At 39.2% G+C, this 17,854-nt stretch overlaps 2 protein-coding genes across 2 annotated transcripts; both read left to right on the top strand.

The window, feature by feature from the left end:
- The first annotated feature begins 3,340 nt into the window (after nucleotides 1-3,340).
- Nucleotides 3,341-7,421, top strand: toporsa (topoisomerase I binding, arginine/serine-rich a). The gene is made up of 2 exons (XM_056763996.1): nucleotides 3,341-3,883; nucleotides 4,170-7,421. The coding sequence occupies exon 2, from the start codon at nucleotides 4,173-4,175 to the stop codon at nucleotides 6,504-6,506; it is 2,334 nt and encodes a 777-aa protein (XP_056619974.1). The 5' UTR covers nucleotides 3,341-3,883; nucleotides 4,170-4,172; the 3' UTR covers nucleotides 6,507-7,421.
- A 306-nt stretch (nucleotides 7,422-7,727) lies between these two features.
- mtap (methylthioadenosine phosphorylase) lies at nucleotides 7,728-17,770 on the top strand. Its single transcript, XM_056764338.1, has 8 exons — nucleotides 7,728-7,828; nucleotides 8,535-8,621; nucleotides 8,707-8,765; nucleotides 9,818-9,985; nucleotides 13,793-13,895; nucleotides 13,992-14,231; nucleotides 16,748-16,870; nucleotides 17,094-17,770. Exons 1-8 carry the CDS (start codon nucleotides 7,805-7,807, stop codon nucleotides 17,130-17,132), a joined length of 843 nt encoding a protein of 280 aa, XP_056620316.1. The 5' UTR covers nucleotides 7,728-7,804; the 3' UTR covers nucleotides 17,133-17,770.
- Nucleotides 17,771-17,854: the final 84 nt, after the last annotated feature.

Below are 17,854 nucleotides of genomic sequence, written 5' to 3'. Positions count from 1 at the left end.
CTGATATGGAGGCCGCTGTTCCTGTTACAGTCGCCGCCACAGCTTGTACAGTGCCAATGGGATGACGTGGGGGCAACCATACCTTTGTATTACCAACATTCACTACAGGTGCATATAGAAAACCCTTTCTAACTGGCACCAAAGTAGGGGACACCAATAGGCCTTCGGGCAACTGCTCCTCGTCAAAGCCCAAGGGCTCCAGTAACAATACTGCAGACTCAAACTGGGGGCCTGTAACCGGGACCATGGTTAGGGCTCCCGCCTCAAGACAAACTGCCCTTTTCCCCTGCACTTTCACTTTAAACGGTTTCGGTGCATTTACAATGGCCTGGATCTGTTCACAGTGTCTCAGTGCACGTCGGGCTGCCGGTGCCGCCGATTTCACGGGAGGGGAGTGGAAGAGCTGTGACCCATGTTGTTTAAAAAGGACCTGATAGCATTCCCCAATTACATTCATTCCCAGTATCCCGGGTGTTACGAGCTTACGATCTTTAAGAGGGCCACACTCTGGGTCCTTGACAACTAAAATTCCCCTCCCCGGAATGCATTGCCCCAGTACCCACACGTCCAACTCTAAGTAACCGATATAGGGAATATCCAAACCATTAGCGGCCTTAAGCCCAAGCCATCTACAGTCTTTCTTTTGTAAATGATGAAAATGCTCTCGAAAAAAACTCTCGGTGATGGTGGTCACCATTGACCCTGTGTCAATCAAGCAGGGAACTGTTACATCTCCCATAGAAACAGACCATACCGGGCACGTTTTGACTAACTTATCATATGATTGAGAATACATTGAGCCAGACACCCTCCTCCCCAGCATGTGGCTCTGCACACTGGGATTGGCTAGTTTCCCGACTGGCTAGGGAGGTTTTCTGGGCCTGGTGCTTGGTTAGGGGGGATATCAGGGGGCAAACGCGAAGCTAACCTACTATCATGGGTAGGGGGAGCTGCCTGACAATAGCGTGCTATATGGCCTGGTTGATCGCACCGCAGACAAATGGGCTGACCATTAGGGGCCCGTTTATATCGCCCACCCCGTTGCGGTGGAGGGGCCTGTGATCTACCACTAGGGTGCCCTAATTGCCTTATGAGCATGTCCAACTGAGCTTGCTGCTTAAGGACCAAGTCTTTTAGCTCAATGAATTCTAATGACTGAGGGGCTGTAACACATTGCGACACAACCTGAGCTTCACTGCTTGCCCCTGGAGCACGGTAACTACGATCTCGGTTGGACTGGCCCTCCTGCACCCACCTTATAGCTTCTTTCCGTACGTCTAAAAGCTTCAACCCGCTATCTGCTCGCACCAATCTCTTGAGTTCCCTGCGTAACATGGGATCACAGACATTTTCACAGAACTGGTCACGCAAAATGATATCAGGGTTTCTGATGGCACCTTCGTTTGACTGTTTTACTTTATCCAACAATTCCATTAAAACATGAGAGAATTCAAACAAACTTTCATTGTCCTTTTGCTTTCTGTTAAAGAAGTGCTGTTGCCAGTACACATATGATTTAGCACAGCCATATACTTCCCTTAAGACTTCAATTATTGACTCCGGGTTTTCACGTGTGGCTGTAGGGCGGTACTTAATCTCGTTTCGGGCTTCGCCCTCTAAGTGATCAAACAAAAACAAGGCTTTGTCAAAATTAGACATATGCATTGCCCGAATACAACTTTTAGCTTCCTCAATCCATTCTTCGACAGACAAAGGCCCTGCGGTTGCACAGCCAGAAAACTTCGGGCACCGCCGCTCTCGAGGTATAAAGAGTACTTGCTCCCGTCGGACAGGCTGGGTACTAGTAGCACTACTACCAGCATTACCCGCTGTCCCTCCCCCCGAAAGGCTCTCATTTTCAGCCTGGAGTTGCTCCAGACGTTGTCGCAGCCGCTGTAACTCCGTCACAGGCTCCTCTCCATCACTCATATTGTTGTCAGCTGCTGTTCCCTATACACACCTTCGTACTCTCACACAAACACACACAACACACACACACACACAGGTGCTGCTAAAATAGACTGTCCTAGCGACACAAATGTATCCTGCCGACTACGCCAAATTGTAGCCTCTGCCGGCAATAGCAGTGGTGACTACGCCCCCCCTTGGACCAGACTAGTAAGAGCAAGGGGAATATTTTACAAGAAGCACACACAGGCTTGGTCAACAAAGTAGAAAAGTACAATCTTTATTTTTGTAACAGTAAAAACATTGAGTCGCTTTTGGATTTCAATAAATAACACACAAATTCATCACTTGACATAACACTAAGCCATAAGGGGGGGCCACCGAAGTACAAGTTACTCAGTCCTAAGTTTCCGTACCACACGTGAGCTAGGGCACACCACTTTAGAGTAGAACAAACACTACAAACACTGCACAACAATGACAACCAGGCTCTTTGAGCTATTTCTAAGAATACACACTTCACAGCAGTACACTGCACACGTCGTGCTAAATGAGTGAAACACGCTAAGGAAACCAGGCAGGAGCCCGTTGGAAAGTCTATCCAGTGGGCCCAACCCACACGAGGCTAATGTAATGGGTGAAGACAAACAAACAACGAAAATAAATGTATAAACCGCTAGCCGGTGGCCACTGTCAGTTCACTACACACAGATATTGTAGCACACCGGCTAGTAAAAAAAAGAAACAAACAAAACAAATAAGTGTCTAAAAAGCAGCACCTGCCCATTCATTCAAACACACTCAAAAGAACAGCAGCAGACAATCGGATTGGCTGAAGACTCTTTAACAAAGAAAAAGAAACAAGAGTTCTAATTAAGTGCTCTATACGCCTAAAATTCATAGTCAGTATACATATAGCTACTAAGACACACTCGCTGACACCAGACCCATTAATCAAATGATCGCTTTACTTTTTGCCCAATACCTTATAATCAGAACCATAACATACCTTTCTGCAATAGCGATTGGGTGAGTAGACAGTGTTCCGACGCTTCACGCATTCACCCGTCACAAATGCTGGCGAGCATAACAACAAAGCCCTATTACACCCAAAACAGTAAACGAACAGGATACGCTAAAAGAACTAGATAAAAGTGTACCTCCTCTGTGCTCGTCAGTCCAGACATTCCATACGCGTTTCGGAAGCGCACACACACAAACAGTAGTGCCGTTGGCAATCACTATGCAACCCCTTGCGCTACCAACACATCCCGGAACACTGCTGCCTCCAACACGTTAGCAGCTAACTTCAGTCTCTCGCTACCGGATGAGGACAACAGGTATATATACACCTGCCTGTTAACAATTACCGACCTCTCCCACCCACATTAGATGACGTAGCGATACGAGGAGGAGTGAAAGCGAGCAGGGGCGAAGAAAGAGGGAGATGAGAGACAGCGAAAAGAGTGCCTCAAACCCACAGGCCACATATAAATAAAATATCATCTTAACGCTATTTAATCAACAATAGCACATTTTAGTGGGCTTGTTGGTCGTTTTAAATGGAAAATGTACCTGTATTTAAACTCAAAATGTACAAAGTAAGTTTTTTTAAATACTTGTTTATCCAATGCCGCTTGATCAGTTAAAGTGGACGGGCTTTTATTTTGAATTAGGCAAACAGGAAGTGGTGAAAGTTTAAGAACATTGCGCTTCCGAAATGTGTGTATTATTTCCTTGCCTCTGTCAACCGGCAGATCCGACAACTTTTTAACGTTAAACACCTAGTGTAAAGCATTTTAATTTCTTTATGTATCACATATTTTGTCGCTTTTAACTTGCACTACTCCAGGTCAACACTTTCTGTGACATGTGGAATACATAATTACAGTTTTTTTTACTTTTTGTATTTCACGGAGATTTAAGATCAATCGAGTCAGCGGATTACGCCAATTTCACCCAAAACAAGGATTTAGTAAGTATCAAACTAATTCCTGCAGTTCTACTGTTATTAAGATCATTAACGTGACATTCGCAACTAATTTGCTACTATTATCAATTGGTCTATAATAGCCTACATGAATTAAGAAAAATAATAAATGTGAAGATATTACTTTAGTTTTCAATCTTTTTTAGAAACAAGAAGCAAATTTATTAATATGGTTGATAAATGTAGTGATGTGTAAACAATTCTACCGTAAACAATTACAACGCCGTCAGAATTTGCTTTCACAAATCTACAACGCTTTTGCTTCTTTCAGACTATGGCACAAACAGAGACTAAAGAGGATCTCTTGAAGGATTCAACTAATGTTGAGTTACACAACACATTATCAAAGGAAGCATCTCCAGAATCAAAATGTCCTATATGCCTAGATCACTTCAAAAACATATCTTACCTAAATGTGTGCTTACATAAGTTTTGCTTCCTTTGTGTCCGTGAGTGGTCGAAGAACAAAGCAGAATGCCCTTTATGCAAACAACCATTCAGATCCATATATCACACCATTAAGGCTGAAAATGACTACAAAAGGTTTGACTTGCCACCAACCGAAAATGGCTCATTTGGCAACGTTGCAGGGCAAAGATTTAGGTATCGCACCACAGTTACAGGTGACCATAGACCAGCTCCAAGGCGAACGTCTCCTCCCCATGACCACGGAATCTTATTCGAGGGTATGAGCGGATCTCTTCCAGAGGACCAAAATAGAGATCTCCATCGCATGATGAGGAGGATGGCAGCCAGGCGTAGGGCAGAGAGTGAGGGCAGGTCCGTGCGGAGTCTTCGCGAACAAGAAGTAGTCAAATTCAGACGGGCTTTATACAGAAGAGGTGTGCGAGTCCAAAGTGTTCGGGACGGTGGCCGTTCCAGAGAGACCTCTGCAGAGTTCTTCAGAAAAAACCCTGCTTGTCTCCACAGGCTTGTGCCATGGTTGAGACGGGAGCTCACAGTTCTGTACGGCACGCACGGTTCTTTCGCCAACATACTGCAGCACATCATCATGACCCTAATCACTCGACATAACCTGGACGATCACGCTGTTCTTCATGAACTAAGGCCCTTCTTGCTGTCCCACACAGAACATTTCTTGCATGAGTTTCTTAGCTTTGGTCAGTCTCCTTTCAACATGGAAGCGTATGACCAGCATGCCCTTTATGACCTGCCTGGCCCCTCCACTGAGAGCAGCAGTTCAGACACCTCTGTAATTGACATTTCTGAGGAAGAGAGTGATACTTCAATGCCAGAAGCCCAGGATTTTACCACTCCTAGGGTCACCTTAAGCCAGACGGCATGGGATGATGAGACCCCTGGACCGTCCTACTCTTCAGAGCCATCCCAGGTTTTTCCTGTACATGTGAGTGAGTCCGACTCTGATAGCAGTGTAGAGGAAGCAGTTGTGTCTGTTGCTGCTGTTACACGGCAGGACCATTCCTCTGACAGTGATGAAGACTGTGTCATCGTCGGATATGTTAAGTCAGTTGCAGAAAGGACACCAGAACTGGTCCAGCTTTCATCTGATTCAGAAGAGCCTGAAGAAAACGAAGAGCCACAAAGAGCTCGCCTACCCCAACATATTCGTTTTACTTCAGAGTCACCCATTGTCACTCGGAGACACTCGCAGAGTTCAAGAAGGGGCTCTTACTCTCCTGAAGACACTACACATATCCACACCTCTAATCGTGCTAGACTAGAGGATAACTCTGACAGAACGCATCACAAAAGAGAGCTGTCTAAAGAGAGATCCGCACACAGAAACAGAACACACGCCAGCTCTCATAAAGATAAGCGTGAGAAGAGACGTGAAAAAGAGCCCAGTCATGGCACCCCATCTTATTGGCATTCATATAGCCATCATAGAGAGAGTGGAAGGAGATACTATTCAGAGACACACTCATCCTACACAACCTTTTGCAGAAGGGGATACGATCCCTCTTGTTCTCAGTCACAGAGTAGAAGGCAAAGCAAGGACCGTCAGAGGTTCAGAAGCCGCTCGTGGAGCAACTCTCGAATCAGCTCCAGCTCCTCCAAACATCATGGCAGAAGCCACTCAAGGAGTAATTCTAGAATCAACTCCAGCTCCTCTCGTCTGACTTCAAATTATGATGAAGATGGCAGGAAAAGAAAATACAAAACAAAGCATCTAGAGGAACGCTCAAGGTGGAGCTCTGAAAAATCTGATGAATATCATCGAAAGAAGAAAAAGAAAGAAAAGAAGCATCACAAGAAGTCCAAGAAGAAAAGTGGGAGTCCAAGTATAGACACTGTTTATGATGATAAATCTGAGCATAGTAGGAAACATCAGAAAAAGAGGAAGAAACAATGCAAGAAAAGCAAAAGACATAAGAGTAAAGGGAGAGCAGGAAGTCAAACCCCAGACCTAATAACAATTACAACTGACAGTGATGGTGGTAACACTGACCCTGCTGTACCCTCAGACAGAAATGTTTGTCCTGTTAGTTCCACTGTCATAGTTACTGACAATGCTACAGAAACTCAGCTGGTCAATACTGGTTTTGTAGATGTAGCGCAAGAAGCAACTGCTGCCAATGAATGTAGTTCTGATGTGGATGCAGGAAATCACCATCAAAAAGATTAAATGCCATATGATTGAATTTGAATGTTAAAATGAACTGTTTTTGTAAACTGATAAAGTTGTCATAGTATATTTTTTATGAAAACATTTTCATAAAAACAAATGTACATCAGAAATTCTCTTGATGCACATTTTAGGCCGAAAAGTTATGTAATTGTACAAGATTGTCTAACCGTGTTGTCAATGGTTTTTGTATATCTTTTTTTCGGGCCAGGGCAACAATCAGAGTCTGTATATGGCTGTCTCTAATAAAGTGAAAGGGATCATACATTTCTACAAATAATGTGTATACACATTAATGTTTTTTTTTTGTAAGGTTGGCAGCATTCTTACAAACATTGCAGTTCTACAATTTTCTACAAATTAAATGTATTTTAAAGGGTTACTTCACCCCAAATAATGTTGTTCTTTTGAACTCAAAAAGAGATGTTTTGAAGAATTTAGAAGCAAACAGTTCTGGGGCTCCTTTGACTACCATTTTTATTTTGTGTGTACTATGGTATGATGTCCCAGAAATGTCATTTGCTAACATTTTTTCTAATATATTTCTTTGTGTTCATCAGAACAAATGTATAAAGGTTCGGATTCGGAACAACTTAAGGGGGAGTAATTCATGACAGAATTTTCATTTTTTGGGTCAAGTGTCCCTTTAAGGTGGTATTCCATTTAACTTTTTTAGATAACGTTACACATTATTTTATTTGTTCATAATATCTACAATAGGTCTAGTTCTCCTTGATGTGTTTTAGTCAGCTAGATCTTTGTGTTGTGGCTCTAAGGGCGGTTTCCTGGACAGGGTTTAGTAATATTCCCAGACTCACTAAAATGTTAGAGGTGTCTTGATCAAAAAAGACTTGCAATGACATATCTTGATGTATATCAGTGCCATTGTTTTGTGTTAAGATGCAGAGAAGTAATGTTTGAATAAACAACCTAAATATCCTAATTTTACTATGCCCTAGTCCTTCTTTAAGATTAACCCTGTCCAGGAAACCGCCTGAAAGAGTTTAAATGCATGAATGTAGTCTTATTTAAGATTCCAATGTACTTTCTACAACATTATATTCAGGTTATCTACATTTCAAAGTAGCAATATATTTTTCATTGGCTAGACATGTACGTTTATAATGCATGTATTTTTGGATAGCATTAAAATATTAAACATTTGTTGAACCGCCTTCGTATAACAGAAGGTGGCGGTAATGCGCAATTAAGTTTTCGAAGCAGCATAAAAGAAAAGAAAGAAGTAACGACAGTGGGAGGCTCTGTACACTCGTCAGTGTTGTTACACGTGAAGAAATATGGCATCGAACAGTAATCTGAAGGTAGATTTAATGATTATTGTGTCCCATGACACCTTTCCCAAAGTTAACAACGCTTTAAAAACGTTTATTCTGAAATATCTCGGTTTATTTTATTTAATCGAAAACAACTCATTTTTTAAAGTGTTATTCTGTGGCTTGTATTCTTTGCTTAAATAGAGGAGAATTGCTGCTGTTTGTGACTCCATCTCAAGAGGTGCTAAGAAGTCCATCGGCAGCTTCATTTTTTTGTCTTACTAAAGGCGTTTGTACATATAAACTCATAATTAGGTTAATTCATTGTTTTCAATGACTCTTCCAATTTCAGTATGGCAGGTATTGACAGGTATTGACTGGATTTACTATCGTTAGATGATAGATTCATAGGGCCATATGAATTTGCGTTTTAATTGGCAAATATCGTACATAAACTGTTTACTTTTGAAAGATATGTAAACATTATTGAACAGTGAACAAAGTCTACAACAAGATTAATCTTTGCACTGAATAAAAACACGAGGGCATTATTATTACAAATATATAAAATGTTTGTAGCTTTAATGCATAAGTTTCTGGGGTAAACTTACATGTCAACATGTTTCTATTTGTCTACTCACTGTTCAAATAAACATTACCACCAGCCAACTTGTTTTGTGCCATATTAAGGATAATAAGGTTTGTCATGTTTCGTTCAATAATTCCGTTTATTCTGATTTTCATATTCTTACAGATTGGAATTATTGGTGGTTCTGGTTTGGATGACCCAGATATACTGGAGGAAAGAACAGAACGTTATGTAGTCACACCGTTTGGAAAGGTGAGTGGTTCAACAATGCATATCAGTATTAAAAATTCATAAATACACTTCTGTCAATAATTTTGTTCTCTCTCATTTTAAATAGCCATCTGATGCGCTGATTTTGGGCAAAATAAAAAACGTTGATTGTGTACTTCTTGCAAGGTAGCTACACTGATGGGTAGACAAAATGTATTCTATTTCCATTCACAGTGTATTTGGTCCATTGCATACGGTGGCCGCTAGGTGTCACTGAGCTGCAACAGAAGAAAACACATGCAAACACAAAAAAACACAAGCAAATTCAGAAAGGATCTTCATTAGTTTGGCGACTCATGCCCTGCAAATACTCGAAACACAAAAAAACACAGAAACACGCTGCAAATACTCGCAACACAAACAAGTACAGAAACGCGCTGCAAATACTTGCAACACAAACAAACACAGAAACGCGCTGCAAATTCTCACAACACAAACAAACACAGAAATGCGCTGCAAGCTGCACGGACGACAATGGAAGTGTTTCCGGGGGACCCCAAAAACTGATCCACCTGATTGGGACGCGCTTCATTTTGAGTGTTCAAATTCGTTAGTGGAGTTGTCAGCCACATTGACTATGTCCACTAGAATAAGTTGACAAGTTTTTAATCATTTTTTAAACCTTTACACTTTTTTATAGTGACACTTGTTTAAGTAAGTCGAGCAGCTACTACGTCTCAAAGTTTTCGTTAAACTGGTCAAATCGACAGGCTAATAATATCCTACGGACCTACGTTAAGAAAGTTAAAATAAAGTTATAAAGCAATTACCTTCAATGTGGCTGACAACTCCACTAACGAATTTGAACAGTCAAAATGAAGCGCGTCCCAATCAGGTGCATCAGTTTTTGCGGTCCCCCGGAAGCACTTCTGTTGTCGTCTGTGCAGCTTGGAGCGCATTTCTGTGTTTGTTTGTGTTGCGAGTATTTGTAGCGCGTTTCTGTGTTTGTTTGTATTGCGAGTATTTGCATCGCGTTTCTGTGTTTGTTTGTGTTTCGAGTATTTGCAGGGCATGTGTCGCCAAACTAATGAAGAAGCTTTCTGAATTTGCTTGTGTTTTTTGTGTTTTCTTCTGTTGCAGCACAGTGACACCTAGCGGCCACCATAATTGCAGTCGGAATGCATTGAACGTAAAATGTCTGTTGGTTTTATTGTTCTCATTCTTTTTCATTCTCTAAGGCACGGGAGACAACACACCATCATGCCCACAAATGTCAATAACCAGGCTAATATTTGGGCATTGAAGGAAGAGGGGTGCACACACTTGTTGGTCACCACAGCCTGTGGTTCTCTTAGAGAGGACATCCAGCCTGGAGACATTGTCTTGATCGATCAGTTCATTGATAGGTTAGTCTTTCTCTCTTTTTCATAGTTCCATTTTTTTAAGCTCACCTTAAATAATTATAGATGTTTCAATGTTGGGAGGAATTGTTGATGTATTAATATTTTGAAATATTGAAAGCAAAAAATGTAATAAACAAAACATTAAAACAAAAAATATGTTAACAGCGTAACCAATGGGATTAAAGGTGTCATCAAAAACAAACCGCCATAACTGTAAGATACATGTATAAAAAAAATCAAGATATGGGTTGCATTGGTAATAGACTTAAAGTAGGCATGAATTAAAATCACAATTTTATCCCGAGCTTTTGTTATATAAGAGGGAATCATATTCATGCAAACATCATGTAAGTGTCAGAACTGAAAATGCCCTTGTTACTGAGATTACATCTGTTATTGACACCAGGCCCAGCGAACGCCAGGTTCTAGAATGCACCTTGATAGGTTGAGCACTATTCGCATGAGATTAGTATTCCCTTGGGACGTCTAGTCATTTGTATTCATTTCAGAGGTTGTCTGTGATGTTAAGTCCGTGCGAATCGGCATCTCTGTGATTTGATGGGCTCATATATAATTTTTCAAGGTTTTATACACCGTTTGCAAATAATGGAAGCTGCTTTGAAGTGTTTTGGTTTTCTTTCGGGTGCTGGGTGATATCCATAAATTACCGTGAGTTACATTTGAGACCCACGATCGCGGTGATCTTTTGTCCGTGTGATCACTGTTCTCAAATGCTGAGAGGTACTTTCATATATCATTAAACAAAATACTGGTGTGGGGAGGTCATTTATAAATCACAGGAGGTCTCTAGATAAAACTAATCCCGTGCGAAAACTGTTAATGGTGCTAATGTGTAACCTAACGTTACGTCTCGACCAAATTCACAGCTCAACTCAACTCAACTTTATTTATATAGCGCTTTTTACAATTTTCATTGTTACAAAGCAGCTGTACATGAGACACATTGAATACAAATTTGAATTCTAAATTCTAAAGCAGCCCCCCCCGGCCAGGCAGATAGTGCAAAACAATATGCAAACGGTGGTGAGGAACCCAAAACTCCCATCGAGAAAAAAAAACTCAGGGAAACCCAGGCCCAACCAGGGGATTCCAGTTCCCCTCTGGCAAAAGCTGCTGTCTCTGCACAGGCTCAACAGTGCTTGCACAACAAGGCTTCATAAAAATATAAAAATTAAGGATTTAAGATTATCATTAACAATCTAATAGCATTTGAAATGTTGTAGGAAAAACAAAGTTGTTGCGTCCTTTATCCAGCTCTATCCTCTTAGCTCTTGTCAGGTCACCGCTTCCCATTCTCAGCTCTGCCATCAGGTCTGGGCATGAACTGCATCCTGCGGTAACCTTGGAACAAAGAGACAAGACTGGCTGAGAGTAGAGTACTGTTCTGCACTCTTTGATGCAACAAGTACATCATTTGTTGTTGGATGTGTTCCTGGTTCCGGTTGATCTAAATAATGCAGCCTAAATCCTCTGATGATTAATATTATGGAGGTGTGTGTATGCAAGATTAAAAAGATGAGTCTTTAGTCTAGATTTAAACTGACAGAGTAAACTGCTTCCCGGACCGTGCAGGGAAGAATATTCCAAAGTTTAGGCGCTAGATAAGAAAAGGATCTACCACCTGCACTTGATTTTGAAATTCTAGGTATTACCAACTGACAGGACGCCTGAGAGCGTAATGTACGTGGAGGTCTGTAATACAATAGAAGTTCATTCAAATACTGCGGTGCTAGACCATGTAGGACTTTATAGGTAATAAGCAAGATCTTAAAGTTAATGCGATGCTTTATAGGTAACCAGTGCAAGGTTGACCGAACCGGGGTTATATGCTCATACTTTTTTGTACGTGTAAGAACTCAAGCTGCCGCGTTTTGAACCAGTTGCAGTTTTTGTAATAGGCCTGCAGGGCAACCACCTAGAAGTGCATTACAGTAATCTAGTCTTGATGTCATGAATGCATGAATTAATTTCTCTGCATCTGACAGTGACAGCATATGACGTAATTTGGATATATTCTTAAAATGGAAAAATGCAATTTTAGTGCAAAAATGTCCAAAATGCAAAAATGCACAGAAGGCTCCAACTACGCAAGCTGTTATCCAATCAAAGCGATGGTCGTTAACTTCCAAGTGTCTTCAATGCGGCACGCCCTTTAAAACCGAGCGTTTGCAAAGCTGGCCTCAAAACCTGGGTAGAAAATAGCCTATTACTTATTGATTTTGGATGTTTTGGGATGTAAAAACCACGCGGACCTCATACAACAGTTTAAACCATAAACAAGCACAGTTCATCAGACCTTTAATGCAAAGTTGCTATGGATAAAAGTGTCAATGGATAAAATGCATTCATGTAAATGTAAAGCTTCATACCCTGTGTACATTTATACTTATAGTGTTTCTGCATTACAGACCAGCAGTACCTTACAAAAAATGTGTGTTAGAGTAAAAAAAATAACATGATTTGAGAAGGGGAGCGAAAATAAAGATGTTGTAGGAATGTAGGATTAGTATATGCTTACCCTTATTACGCTGTTGTCTTCAGAATTAACCACTTCAAATCACAACCATAGCAAGTCTGGATTGTTTTACAGTTTTTTTATACAGCATGTCAGGATTATGAACAGGTAGTGCATTGCTCTAGGAGTAAAGGAGGTAGAGCATTAAATGATGTGCCTGTAGGGCCATGTTCTGCAGAATGAAAGGTAGTGGCAGCCTGTGGTTATGTGGACAATGCTTCAGGCATATAGCATGCTTTGGGCAGCCCTATTTGGGTGATTCTCACAAAACAATTGAAACATCATGGCAGTACTGATTTTAAAAATAAAACATATAATTCAGTAACACAAAACATGATTATAATAAATATAATTCTGTTTCTACTTTGCACTTAGAATAATTTTAACATAGGAGTGTTTACCGTATTACCGTAATGCATCCAGCTGTCTAAGTGCATAACATGTTTTAATTTCAACAGAGTAAAACTAAGATATGTTCTACTTGATGAATTCAACTGACAACAAAATAAAATTGACATGGTGTAGTTGGCCATATTTAAAATGGAAAAATAGTGAAAAAAAGAAGTGTCCATGATTGATGAATCATCCTCTGTTACATTTTTAAAGACACACACAGATCTTTTTATTAAGCTTGATCTTTGCAGTAACAGATCTGCAGTACCTTTCAAATAGCTACGAGTTTAAAATATATCTTTATATTTCTCTAAGTAATATATTAAATATTCTGTGTTTTCGCAGATTTCATTACCTTAATGGGTAGGTTTTATTTTTTGTTTTTATGTCCAATTACGTATGATGAATAAAAAGACATCATGGCTTCTCTTTTCTTACCTGCAAAATATGGTAAGAAATCTCATTTCGTAACTGCCTGTTTTTGACAGTCTTAATTTGAACAAAAATGTTTAAAGAAATGTTAATGCAAGCTTTTTGTTAATGCTTAAAATGGCAATTTGTTGTTGCAAATATCTTTTTAAGTCTTGGAAGCTAAGATTTTGTGAGAATCACCCATTTGGAGTCCGGACTCTTGGTCCTTTCATGGTCCTGCAGGCCTGTCTCCACCCCCTTATTTCCTGTCTCTCTCTATTGTTCCTGTGAAAATAAAGATGATGAAAGGTAAAAAAAATATAAGTTTTGGAGCAAATGTCTGCCAGATTGCTTTTATCTGTTACTGTAATGACCCTGATTACCCTGAACAGTAACATATACTAGTTTTTTACTTTTTCTTTCTTTTTCTGTACATCTGTACATGCCACCTTCCTCTTCCTAAATTTAAGAACAACAAAACGTGCTCAGACATTTTGTGATGGGCATCCCACCAGCCCCCCAGGTGTATGTCACATACCTATGGCTGAACCCTTCTGCAGTAAAACTAGAAAGGTGAGTGTAAACACTATTGGGGCTTTATAATCATTATTACATATAATAACTTATTTTAATTCATCAAAGTATGTTAAAGATAAAATATGTCTTAAGGTGCTACTAGAGATCGCCCAAGGACTAGGTGTAAAGTGTCACCCTCGTGGGACAATGGTCACTATAGAAGGGCCACGTTTCTCCTCTCGGGCAGAGAGCCTTATGTTTAGACAATGGGGAGCTGATGTCATTAACATGACAACCGTACCGGAAGTGGTTCTTGCCAAGGAGGCTGGCCTGTGCTATGCTAGTATTGCAATGGCAACTGATTATGACTGCTGGAAAGAGCACGAAGAGGCGGTAAGCAGATATGTGTTGGTTTGTTTGTGTGTGCATTTACTGCTTGTTGTAGTTCAATTGGGGTACACATCAATGCATACATGATGTTGCTTCCAATTTCTGGACAGGATCACCTATTCTGCCGTCAAAGGGATATTTCAGATAAGAAACAAAATTTCCCCATGTTTTACTCACCCTCAAGTCTTCAAAGACTTTTTTCCCTTGAAGAATAATGCAGTTGGAGTTATAGTACCAAGTGTCCTTTTACTTCCATACGGTAGAATGGGAGTGAATAGGGGGCAATTTTTTTGAAGCTCCAAAAAGTGCATCCATCTGTCAAAGAACGGCTTGACCCGGCTCTGTGGTCTTACCAAAGGTCTTCTGAATCAAATCGATGCATTTGTTTAAGATAAATATCCATATTGACAACGTTATTACATTGATGTCTGGCTAAGGGTGACGAAAGGTCCTGCACAGAGGAGGCATATCCTATTGGAACAAAACGAAAAATTCCACGTTCGTAACCTAAACTTACTGTGTCATTTGCCGGAAAAACAAGCCTCTGGTTTACGCGCAGCAGAGGGATAATGTAACAGTTTTCTTAAACAGTTTCCTTCATAAGACAAGGAAAACATGGGATATTTAGTTTCTTGCCTGATATTTCGTTAATACAGTTTATGTAACTGTGTGTTAGTGTGTAGCGACACAGCTCTAACTCATTTAAAGGCAACGTCTGGAATACACACGTCTTTATTCACCTAAGGACGACAGAAAAAATCAAACATAATTATTACAAAAGATTACAAAATCATTCATTGATCCACAATCATTTAAAAAAAGATACAAACATATTTCATGTTTAGATGGAAACATATTATGTATTTCTCAAAACAATTTACACTGAGCAACCGGTTAAAAACTTTACACGCATCTTTCAAAAAATAAGGACAATTTGATTACTTGGTCTGGAAATGAATGATTTGATGCAAAATGTGAAGGTAAGTGCCATCAAAATAGATCCTTTAAATTTCTTATCTTTTGATCGTGTGTGTGTGCATGCCTGACTACCTGCGTCCCACAATACTACATATTAAAAGTCAAGTGAGTACACAGCATTTTCACTCTGAGCTGCACATGTGGTGTTGCTTCCGTGTAGATGAAGTCATGTTAGCACAGTGCAGGGGGGGATTTCTTGAGATATCTGGAGTCAAATCTAGATGAGTAGGCAGCTCGAATTTATTGCAAAATGTAGACGGCTTTGTATAACAGTAGAGATTTTAGGTTCATTGGAGAAAAGTTCTGAATTATATTGATTCTAAATACACAATATCTCAGAATCCATGCATGCTGTCTTGTTTCTCTTGTAGTTTCACTTGTGAGGTTTTCTACACTATTTTTAGAAAACCAGAAGGATATCAATAATGTGTGGCATGGTGAAATTTATATAATTCTGGCATTATAAAAAGATTTGGACACTTAACCACACATAAAATGCATGAATGGACCACTTTAAAAGATAAAAAAAAAGTGGGGGTGATAAGTAAAATTACAGGGACATCAAAAATAATACACGTTTACAACATTTCTCCAGCACTTGTCTGCTGCTTTTTACAATGTAAATTGAGTGCTGTAGCATGATATAAGCAGTTTCTTCATTTGTTAGAAAATGTCTTATAAAATTGTAAAAAGAAAAAGTATATGGAATTAAGTGGAAATGTTTTTTTGCAAACTTGAACGTTTAAGATATTTAACTATTTTGGAACAAATATTTAACGATATTCCTTTCAAGTCAACAAATGCTGTCTGCAGATTATTGCTTCCGATAACCGGACGACCGGTTAGGCTGGTAGTTTGAATCAATGTTTACTTCCCCTTGCAATTCAAAGTTCTGCTTCAGAGTTCCTGCCTCTGACCTCCAGTATGAACTCCCCCGCTCCACCACATCCTTCTGTCTCTATCCTGTATTCACATTTTATCTGACTCATGCACACATGGTCATACAGCACAGTGCCAACCCATTAGTCACTCCTTCACCGCCTTCAAGTACGGAGATCATTCACAGTAATATTAAATTGCTTAAGCCAAAACAACTGATTGAAAATTGAATCCTACTGTTAAGTTTTTGTTAGTGACTTGATATAGTCATTTAACAAATACTGATTTTAGATAATGATGTCTTATAAAGTCAGGCATGGACTATATGTTCCTTGACCATGAAATATTTTACAGTTTTAGAAAAAAACTGGTATTATATGGGACCCTAATCTTTGATCACAGGCAAAGCACCATGTGTGCATTTTGTGAAATGTTATCATTTATCTAATAATAAATGATGAAATCTTAATAATAAACCTAATCCATTGTTTTTGTATGTGCATTCACTATAGCTGGATGTTTGGCATTAATTCAATTAATTTAACACTTGCAACAATTTATGCAAAAACAAAAAACTCTAAATCTAAAAATATCGAAATTATATAATCACAATCATTCATTACATTATGTACTCAACTTGACTCTTTTTTAAAATTCTTTAGGTGTGTGTTGACAATGTTCTGAAAACCATGAAGGAGAATGCAAATAAAGCTAGCAGCATTCTGCTCACTGCTATACCACAGATCTACCAGATGGACTGGGAAAGCACAATAAATGCACACAAAGTGAGTTTACTAGTTAAATTAATTATTTAAAAATATTTTATTATATTGTATTTCAGTGTTTAAAAAAAGTTATTATTGACTTAATTAAAGGAGAGAAAAGTTTATTTATGTTATAGTCAAATAACAATTTTTTTCGAGTGTCTGAGGTCCATTCTGTATTGAAACTTTCCTGTATTGAAACTTTCCTTGTCATCTCATGTCATTTTTTTTCAATTTTTTGCAGTTGATGTCACAGTCTTCAGTAATGTTGCCCAAACATTAAGGCACATTGCAATCAAGCAGACACCAAGTTGTGATGTTCATGCTGGTATGACACTCATTACACTTATAGCCTCAATTTATTGAAGGCTGTTTGGTTTGTTTGTCAACCACAATGACATTGAATATGTGCAAAGATTAGAGTTGGTAAACTAAAGTAATTTGCATGTATGAAAGCATTTTCGAGAGCATGGTCAGAACTTTTGATATCACATTTTTACATTACATTAAGTTACATAATTTTATGCATAATAAATACCTTTTTTTTGGTTGGATGCAAAGCTAAATGCATTTCTCTTAATACAATAAATTACTGTTGTTTTTCCCGAGTGCAGTTTGAATGGGATATTGTTGAGCTGGGCAGTGGTTCTGTGCTTAAAACGTCCACTATTTTGAGCCAACAGTTTTGTGAAGTTCAAATGTATTTAAAAAAGTATCCCAGATGTGTCTCATGGGTTCATTTTTAGTTTCCTCTTAATGATTTAATACTTTAACAGTAGTTACTTTATTTTGTTTTCAAGTGCCTGGTCTAACTATATATATTTTTGTTCTCTAGTTTCAATATCAATTATGAGTATTGTCTATCTTACCCTAAAGTGTGATCATACTACCAACACGGAATAAATATTTTTATGCAACAGAGCTGACATTTTCTGAATTTCTAATTGCATTACTTAGTTTCTTATTACTGAACAAATTCGTCAAATAAAGTTCGCTGTGTGCCAT

Source organism: Triplophysa dalaica, chromosome 2 (assembly GCF_015846415.1).
Source record: "Triplophysa dalaica isolate WHDGS20190420 chromosome 2, ASM1584641v1, whole genome shotgun sequence".
Lineage (NCBI taxonomy): Eukaryota > Metazoa > Chordata > Actinopteri > Cypriniformes > Nemacheilidae > Triplophysa > Triplophysa dalaica.
The sequence above is the reverse complement of the archived record's forward strand: the minus strand, read 5'-3'. Positions and strand labels throughout refer to the sequence as shown.